At 38.8% G+C, this 10,432-nt stretch overlaps 1 protein-coding gene across 1 annotated transcript; it reads right to left on the reverse strand.

Moving 5' to 3' along the window:
- Positions 1 to 6,522: 6,522 nt before the first annotated feature.
- On the reverse strand, positions 6,523 to 7,636 carry LOC124379806 (little elongation complex subunit 1-like). The gene is made up of 4 exons (XM_046840384.1): positions 7,498 to 7,636; positions 7,137 to 7,368; positions 6,669 to 6,836; positions 6,523 to 6,546 (listed from the first exon to the last, which is right to left on the reverse strand). The coding sequence occupies exons 1-4, from the start codon at positions 7,518 to 7,520 to the stop codon at positions 6,523 to 6,525; spliced, it is 447 nt and encodes a 148-aa protein (XP_046696340.1). The 5' UTR covers positions 7,521 to 7,636.
- Between the last annotated feature and the right edge of the window lie 2,796 nt (positions 7,637 to 10,432).

The following is a 10,432-nucleotide window of genomic DNA, read 5'->3' on the forward strand; positions in this document are numbered from 1 at the left end:
CACTAGGCAACATGGTGGGAGAGATCTGCTCTTTTATTGTTTGGCAGCACGAAAAATGACTGAAGTTTCCTTGCAGCATCTGAGTCTCCCACAGGCACAACTTGGTTTTAAAAGTGTACATGTCTGTTATGACGTGGCCCCACCCCTGAAGCTGCAGGTTGAGCACATCGAGATGACTCAGGATGTCACATAGAAATGCCAACTCACACAGAACCTTTTTATTCCTGAGCTCTGTTGTGTCTTTCCCTTTGCTTTCCACAAACTTCCTCGGCTTAGCCATCTCACATCTGTGTGATAGGGCACGTCTGTGTATTCAGAACCAAACTCCTCCAGAAAAGACTTGAACTGGCAGTGATTTAAACCTTTGGCTCTTATGAAGTTAACTACTCGTGTTATGCTGCTTATAACGTTCCATTTTCAGTTCTTTGCTACACAACGCTTCCTGGTGTATGATGCAGTGATAAACTGTAAGCTCACCTGCATGTTTCTCCCGCATCTTCTCCCGAATCCTGCCCAACAGCCCACTCTTTTGACCGCACATCGCGGGCGCACCATCTGTCGTCAGTCCCACAAGTTTATCCCAAGGCAACCTCATTTCATTTACACATTTGCATACCTCTTCAAAAATTTATTTTCCAGTGGTTGTGCCATGCATTGATTTTAATACCAAAAGTTCCTCTGTAACACACAGACTCGAGTCCACTTCACGGATGAAGATTGACAGCTGGGCAGTATCAGATGTGTTGCTGCTCTCATCCACAGCAAGGGAGTATGCAATACAATCTTTTCCCTTTTTCATCAGCTGTTTATGTAGATTGGTGGCGAGCTCACAAGTACACTCAGCTACGGTGTTTCTGCTCAGGCTCACATTTAAAAATGCTTGCTTTTTATCTGGGCACACGATGTCACAAACTTTGACCATGCACTTTTTGACAAACTCTCCCTCATTAAAGGGCTGGGCTGATTTAGCAATCTCTGCTACCACAGTAAAACTAGCCTTTACAGCAGCCTTACTTTGTGATTTTGCTTTTGTGAACATAGTCTGCTGTTAAAACCAGACTTTCTTTCACCTCCTCTACCTTCTGGAACTTGTGCTTTACGTACAGGTACTTGTACTTGTCGGTGTTTCGTTTCATAGTCTCTTCTTATGTTATGTTCTTGCGTTACAGCCATGGTGGCTCCGCACACACGAGACAAACAGGTCTGTCCTTTACATTCGTGAACAGATAATCTGCCTCCCACCTGTCTTGAAAGCTCCTGTTTTCCATTTTTCGTTTGGCCATTTTTGGGGAGGGGTGGATTAAGTTTGTTCGGGGAGACTGGTAGCATGGATACCAATGATTGTAAACAGAAAAGAAGGGGGGCGCTTTGGCGGTCTCGACTAATGCCCAACGCACTAACAAAGCATTCTGGGATTTGTAGTATTAGCGGTGTATGCGCTATACACTGGCTGGCCAGCTCTAACACACATTTGATATGATCTTGTGGGTCAAATATAATTAGATTTGGCCCGCGGGCCAGAGTTTGACACCCCTGATCTACCGCCTTTAGTGGACTTTGCTATACTAGGAACTACTAGAAGTCCAGAGTTTTGAGATCTCAAGGAGCGTGATGGATTGTAGCATGTTAAAAGACTGGATAGATACATGGGAACCAAACCATTTAGTGCTTTATAAGTAAGAAACAGTAGTTTGTAGTCGGTAGCCAGTGTAGGGACGATAAGATTGGGGTTATATGATCATATTTCCTCGACCTTGTGAGCTTAGAAATATTTCTTAGCTCACTTAGCTCACAGTTTCTTAGCTTAGAAATATTTCTAAGGTGAAAGAAGCCTGTTTTTGTAACTTGGTTGATATGATATTTTGAAAGACAAGTTGCTGTCTAAAATAACTCCCAGATCTTTTACTGTTGAACTAGTAGTTACAGAACATCCGTCTAAATGCAGGTTGAAATGCTGGATGCTGTGTACTGGTTTCAAAATCTCAGTCTTATCAGAATTTAATAGTAGAAAGTTATGGGTTATCCAGTCTTTTAATTCATTACTACACTCAGTTATCCGAGCTAATTGAGCTATATCGCCTGGTTTTGATGAGATATATAGCTGGGTATCATCAACATAACAATGGAAGCTAATTCCATCCCTTCTAATAATATTTCCTAAGGGAAGCATGTATATTGTCAAAAGCAGGGGTCCTACAACTGAACCTTGTGGCATGCCATAATTTACTAGCATTAACCTGGATAGCTCTCCATTTAAGTCTACAAAATGATAACGATCAGACAGGTAGGATTTAAACCAGCTTAATGCCTGTCCCTGAATGCCGATGTAATTTTGTAAGCGATCTAGGAGGAGATCATGATCTATAGTGTCAAATGGAGCACTAAGATCTAGTAAAATTAACAGCAAGATGAAGCCTTTGTCTGAAGCTAAAAACAGATCATTATTGATTTTAACTAGAGCAGTTTCTGTGCTATGATGGGCCTTAAAACCTGACTGAAACTCTTCAAAGATTTTGTTCTCTTGTAAGTAGGAACGTACTTGGGCAGCGACAATCTTTTCTTAAATCTTAGACATAAATATAAGATTTGAAATGGGTCTGTAATTTGATAGCGTGTTTGGATGCAAATTAGGTTTCTTAATGAAGGGCTTAATAACTGCTAACTTGAGGGATTTATGGACGTGACCTAAAGATAGTGTGGAGTTAATAATATTGAGAAGAGGCTCACCAGCTGTATGTAACACTTCCTTTAATAGATTATTTGGAATGGTATCTAACTGACATGTTGAATCAGCTTTAGTAATAACATCATACAGCTCTTCCTGTCCTATACATGTAAAACAGTGTAGTTGTGGAGTTTTAGGTGAGATTGTGTCAGGAGATGCTGTTAGAGGTTGAACTGCCACAATTGTTTTTCTAATACTATCTATTTTTTCAGTGAAGAAATTCATAAAGTCCTCACTACTAAACTGTAATGGAACACATTTTTCAGATACCTGATTTGTTGTTAATGTAGCTACTGTACTGAAAAGGAACCTGGGATTGTTTTTGTTGTTTTCTATGAGTTTGCTCAGGTGTTCAGTTCTAGCAGCTTTTAGCGTCTGTCTGTAGCTGAGCATACTGTCTTTATACACAATTCTAAATACCTCCAATTTAGTTTTCCTCCATTTTCTCTCCAGATTATGTGCTGTTCTCTTCAGGGCATGCGTATAACTATTATACCAAGGTGCAGGTGTTTGTTCTCTAAACTTTTTTAACCGGATGGGGGCAACGGTTCTAATGTGCTAGTGAGGATAAGGTCTATGTTGTTAGTCATTCCAACAAGATTATTATCAGTTATGGGTTTAGTGAGAGATTGAGATAAATCAGGCAGCTTATTTATGAATCTGTCCTTAGTGGTCTAAACAATAGTCCTAGCAAGTCAATAACATGGTGAAACATGGCTAATCTGCTCTACCGGTAGTGTGTACAGTATGAGGTAATGGTCTGTGATGTCATCACTCTGAGGTAAAATATCTATATTAGTGATGACTGCTCCGTGGGATATTATTAAGTCTAGTGTGTGGTTAAAGCGATGAGTTGGTCTGGTGACATTTTGATTAACATTTTATATATATACTGTAACTAGACAACAAAACAGGATTAATAATATTTGCACAGAATTAAGGTGAAAAGGTCCTGACAAACACTGTGGAAAATAACATTTTGTGTAATGTTTCCTTTAAAAAAGTAAAAGAAAAGTTAGTGTTACATCATTATTTTTATTCAGCTTCTTCAAGCATCGAAAAGATTTCTTCATTTTGTCACTTTAGTGCCCAATTGCAATCATGATATAATCATACTTCTTTTGTAGTTCAAACTAAATGTTGCAGTTCATTCAATTTCACCAATCAGAGCCAAGCTCTTCAAATCAACACGTAACTGTCCAATGGCATATAAAGTATATGAAATAAAGAACCTCTCATAGACCCTTTTAGTACCGACGGCATGATGACATCACGGCGCCAGCTGGAGGCGGCCAATACAAACCAGCACAGGGACAAAATTCAAACCTGCACAGAGTCGATTCACAAGGAACACGAACATCATCTTGTGATGGAGTACAGGATCTCATTTTAAATGTTATCTCATACCTGCTGCCAGAAGAACAAAAACCATGTGCTTAAACACAAGGAAACAAGCGGACTGAACTGAAACGATCATCAAAAGAGCACAATTCATATCAGGTAAGAGTAAAGAAACTCTTGTGTTTTGTTGATATGATTTGCTAAACTGTCTAAAAATTATCATGCATACTCAGAAATTGGACAACAACTGAATTGTAATATAATTTAACGCTAATGTTTTAGCGTGTAATTTAGCTAACTGCTAGCTAACGACCAGACACTAAACATAAAGAAAACTGTTTGTGTCGTCTCCTTTTCTGCAGCTGTCATAAGTGCAATTGTACAAACAGAAAGGAAACAGTGAACAGACCCATGTTATGTGTCAGGTCTGTGTACAAGTATGTGCATGTGCTAACGTTTGCCATGTTAGTAGGCAACCTGAAGAGCAGCTCGTGATGTACGTAGTGAGGTACTTTTCTCCTGCACCTAAGCCCCGCCCACAAAACCACCTCAAGGTTTAATAAGTGAAAAAGGCAATAATGAGCAAACATCTCATCCAGATTTATTCTTTTTATTGGAAATTGTAAATGAAGTTGTATTATGTTCTCTATTTCCACAACAATTTGGATGCCTCCCTTCCCATGTCAAGTCATTATGTAACCTCTTAGCTTCCATTAAATATCATTTCCAATGTTTGGATATAAAAAAATATTTTTTTTTATATAATGTTTGTGTTCATAAGAACAAATTAATGCATACAGGTTGTATTGGCATGAGGGCAAATAAAGGATTGCAGAATCTTAACATGTTGTTTTTAGGTCACAAGTACCTCAAAATCTCAACCACAACTGCAAGTATCTCAAAATGCAGCTAATGTTGCAATGGGAGAATCAATCAATCAATAACACTGTGCAGATCTATTATGTATTTTATTTATTTATGTACAAAAAAATAATAAAAAATATATTACACATTATTTAATGAAATAATTTTTTTTGTCTTTATGTGAGAACAAATAAAGCTGATCTGCTTCAGGCACTTGGGGACGGCTGGAGGAACGGGCTTTGTGAGGTTTTTCTTCCATGATTGTAAAGCGTTCAGAGCGACTTTGGGGTTGCTGGGTGCCAAATCATGAGTGGCATAAACCACTGCGAGCTGCACCTCCCACGGCAAAGCTGCACACAAAATCCATCATAACATTAGGACTTGCTGAAGCACTTTCCTGTTGATAGAGAACTAAAAATCAGAGAATAAAGATAAAGATTGATAAAGGACTTGTTTAATTGATCCTTTAATGATACCTTTTTGTCCCCTGAACTCAGTTATGCTTTTCACCAGATCCTCCACTGATGCTGCCACGTTCTCCTTAAGGCCATTTTGGCCAAGTCGCCCTGATTGAGATGGACAAAGAAGATGCGTGAAAACAGAAGAATCCAGAAATAATGTGAGATAATGCTCTAAAACAGGATTTACAGGAAACTTACCAAGTAGCCTGAATATTGCTGCTACAGAGACGTTTCTGAACTGTGTTTCCTCTGTTTGTGTTTGTTTCAGCCACGTGTTCAAGATGAGCCAAACACTTTTTCTGATAAATAAAACATTGGACATATTAAGTGTTTTTGTGGCAGTAATAAAATACCATTAATTGTAAGTTTATGCAACAAGAATGGAAAATTTGCAGTATTTGGGACAAACACTGTCTCATATGAGTCTCACATTTGCCGGTTTGCAATTTATTAAATGTTCAAAAAACTAGAAAGATGAGAATTAAACACGTTGAAGCAGTTTCACATTCAGTACCGTATAACATGGGAGACGGTCCAAATCCAGCCCAGTTGTGCACAGAGAAGGTCCAGGCTGAAGACGTAGTCCCAGGCAGCAGGACAGAGATCATCACCATACCAACTGCTCTTCTGGAAAGTCAGACTTTTGTCTTTCAGAAGAGCCTTCAGTGTGCTGGTGATGGCTCTGTAGGGGTCTCCAGGAGGCTCCTGGCAGAAAATACATCATTTATTTAAAACCCACACTAATACTCACACTAATAAAAAAGAGTAAAATAGTGATGTCCTGTAACACTTTCAGCTTGAATTCTTTAAGAAAAAATTAAATATTTATTGATTTAATTCAACATGAATTTATAATGAATTTGCTCCATAGATGACGTGGACATTGGAAATGAAAAGTAGATTAAGAATGCAGTAAAACACATGAAAAGTTCAGTTGAAAAATAATGTTTAATGACTGTTCTGATAACTGTTGTGATGAGAATCAGCTACTTACTGTATCCCAGTGCAGAAACTTGCTGAGCAAATAATACATCTTTCCGTATGCCTTCATTTTGCACACGATGTGAATGGCTCTGCATAAAGGGCTGTTACAGGAGAAAACACTTGGCCATGCTGTCACCATGACCATTATCAGTTTTGGGGCTTGAGAAAAGTCTGCAAAGGAAACAAAATGATACCACAGATTTAAAATACACTGTATAGGAAGAAATACAAAACCAAAACAGATCACAATTGGCTTTTTGTAAATATATAATGAAATGTCAATAAAATCTCACCTTCTTTGAGAAATCTGTAGGCGAGGGCATGTGCTTTATGAGAGTCTCCTCTCTTTGACACAAACCCACATAAACCCTACAGAGAGACTGCAGGAGTTCATGTCCCATAGACTCTTTCTCCGCCTTGATCTTCTCCAAAACCGCTTTCAGAAACGTCTCTGCCAACGACTAAATGAGATGAAAAAAAATCAACCAACATCCGACTAAATCAAACATGTATTCAAGTCATGTATTTAATACAAATATTAGGGAGTTAAGACTTGACTGTAGATTAGGTTTAGGAAAACTACTAGACTTTGCATAAACCAAAACCTGGAGTAAACATTTTTACATGATAAATCATATCTACTGTTCAATTTCAGAACATCAGGACCAGTGAATTATGGATTGACTTTTAAAATGAGAAAACTCAAATCCACAGCTAAAGAATTGAATGCACACTAAATAAAACAGAAGATAATAACTGACCTCGTTCACACAAAACTTGGAAATGACAGATTTTTCTTCATCTGTCAGTGAAGGAAGTTCACATTTCCCCTTAAGTAGTGCATCAATCCAGTTTGGAGCTAAAAGATCATCACAGGAATCCTGCAGTGTTTTTAATGCACTACTGATGAGGGATTGTTTTGTGTGTTCAGCATCAAGTCGAGGCTTTTTAGCAGCACTGGGTGGTGGCATGTCTGATGCAGCTCTCTTTGTTCTAATATGAACAAAATGTCATCAAATCACATGACACAGACAATTCTACAGTATAGATAATACACTGGGAATGTGATATTACAGGAAAATAATCAGTATAAATAAAGTAAAAACAGTAATAGAAACTTACTTGTTTGTGTTGGTGTCCTGCATCTTCAAAATGTTTGTATATAAAGTATGTTTTTATGAAATATTTCAAAAAGTATCCACAAGCAGTCTTAAATGTCCTGTCGCCAGAAAAAGAAATTGTTTGTGTACTGGTTTCCATGGAAACGGGGCCGGTTTTGTGATGTGTACCTCTTTTTTGGTCTCTTTTGATTGGTTGCGTAGTGGAAAATTGATGCACCAATCAGGGACGCGGACGATACCAGAGAGGCGGAGCTTCTAGGATCAACGGGTCATCGTTGTAAAAGTGATGGGAAGATCGGATCATTTTAGTGACTCGGTTCTTTGAATCTCATTCATAAAAATTAGTGAATCTTTTTTGAGTCATTTAGTTCATCTACATAACCTACAGAGATTTTGCGATGCTTTGTTCACGCGCGTCCAGTAGAAAATGAACGAATCACTCTTTGAGAGGAATCGTTCTTCTGAGTCACATTAAAGACTCGTTCAGAATCAAGGAATCGTTCATAACCGACTCATCACTACTCTGCATCATCAGTAATGAGCTCCGGGAGAAACTCCGTGTTCCAGGTGGAGGATGAAGACCCTCTGCCGGGATGGAGCGACTGTAAGACCCCTGTAACGGTGACTTTCTAGTCTTTATGGGTTTTATTCTCTTTGCAACACCGAGTCCCACACTTTGAGAACCACTGAGCTAGGCTAACTAGCCGGCTAACTAATCTTAGCTTCAATAGGTTTCATCCTCAGGTTAATTATTCTACATTTAGTGAGTTATAAATAAATTATAAATATCTTAATAAAGAATAATAGAATGTATTCGTCTTTGGGTCAATTTGTGTCAAATATTCTAAGAAACTAGTAAACACAACAGCGCTAGCAAACCCGGCTAGCATGAGGCTAATGAAGAAACAAGCATTGAAAACAAGCATTTGAACGTAGTAAAGCCGCAGTAAATCACGATTGAGAACAGATAAGTTACTGTTGTAGACTGTCCCGAAGTTACAAACAAACAGTTTACACAATAACACTTCATTAAACTACACTATTTTCACATGATGAGGATAACAGCATTCACTAACAACCAATTTCATTATCGATTCGATTAGTTGTTGCAGCTCTAATAATAAATAATAAACTCAGTGTTTCAAAGAGAATAAAAACCCATAAAGTTTGGAAACTCACTGTTCCAGCAGTCGTACAGTCGCTCTATTAAACATTTTTCTACTATTGAACATCAGGTAGCTGGTAAGTGTGTAAGTAGTAGTAGAATATAGTAGACCCTTTAGACCAGGGGGTCCAAACTTTTTTTCTACTAAAGTCCTGTATTAGATCTGTTTAATATGAATTGTGTGTTGACACGACGTCTCTCCTGAAGGTTGTCGGTTACAAGACGGAGACAAAAGAGTTTGAATGCGTCCAATTTAAATCTCAAGAGGCGGCAAATTTGGCAAAAGAGAATTTTGACTGCAAACTTTTTACCAGCTATAAAGTGTAATCTATTAATATAAAGGGTGGGTTTGGTCATATGAGGGATTTCAGTCAGCATCAGGGGGGAATTTTGCTGGTGTCGGCATAAAGACTAACAGCAGTGTGTAAGAGCAGTGTCTCTGTTGTGTTACAGCTCCATCAACACTTTAATCTCATAAGGAGCACGAGACTGAGAGGAACCACCACATCCAGAGTCCACCCACATCCAGCTCAAGTTCCAGCTGTGGAGGAGAAACCAGCTGCAGCTCAAGTTCCAGCTGTGGAGGAGAAACCAGCTGCAGCTCAAGTTCCAGCTGTGGAGGAGAAACCAGCTGCAGCTCAAGTTCCAGCTGTGGAGGAGAAACCAGCTGCAGCTCAAGTTCCAGCTGTGGAGGAGAAACCAGCTGCAGCTCAAGTTCCAGCTGTGGAGGTGAAACCAGCACAAGTTTAAAATTCAGTTAAAGCTCCTTCAGCATCTGTGAGTGAATTCCAGATCTACAAGGACACAATATTAACCACACACACACACACACACACACACACACACACACACACTATAACTATATTTAGTAGTTATATTTGGGGCTGCAGCTGTCGATTATTTTAGTAATCGAGTAATCGGATAAGAAGCATTTTTTCTTTATTAACGAGCGACACTAAATATACAAGAGAAAAAAAGACGGATCTTTTAAAATGAACAATTAATTTGTTTCCTTTTTAGAAAAATAAATGTTTATTGCTGAAAATGCAGTCTGTGAAAACTAAACCCATTTAGATCATTTAAGTGCATTTTATTTGCAAAATATAAATATATAAATAAAAAATCATAAATAAACTCTGACTTTATTTCTCGTAAACATCCGACATTTCTGGTGCCTCCACCAGTAACCATGTTGTGGGTCTGAAGTTTGAAGCTGTTGGTGTGTGAACGAGGCTCCTCTGCTTCATCTGTCTTGTTCCGTCTCACAATCTTTGAGTGGAAACTGGTGTACACACATTTTCAGCTCTGTTTTGAGTGTAGCAGATTTGGTGGTGTCGCCACAATGAACACATTGTCATCATCTCAGTACGTCACTGCAATAGCTGTCCTCACCCAACGTGGGCCACGAACCCACAACCCTGAAATTAAGAGTCACATGTCACATGGGCCTCATGCAAAACACACGCCGGCTACTGACTGCTGGTTTAGAGCCAAACGTAGTTTATCCAAACCACCAAAGGAGATGTTGATGAAAGATCTCTGTTGTGCTGATGGTTAGCGTGTTGGTTAGCATTGTATCAAAGCAGCTTTACAGAAATCAACAGTTAAGGTGAATGGTGTGTATTTATCCCCGAAGAGCAGCCATGGTGACTGTGGCAAGGAAAAACTCCCTTAGATGTAATGAGGAAGAAAACTTGAGAGGAAGCAGACTCAAAGGGGAACCCATCCTCATTTGGGTGACATCAAGAGATTGATCATAAATCTTTCAACA

The sequence above is a fragment of the Silurus meridionalis genome, chromosome 26 (genome assembly GCF_014805685.1).
Source record: "Silurus meridionalis isolate SWU-2019-XX chromosome 26, ASM1480568v1, whole genome shotgun sequence".
In the NCBI taxonomy this organism is placed as follows: domain Eukaryota; kingdom Metazoa; phylum Chordata; class Actinopteri; order Siluriformes; family Siluridae; genus Silurus; species Silurus meridionalis.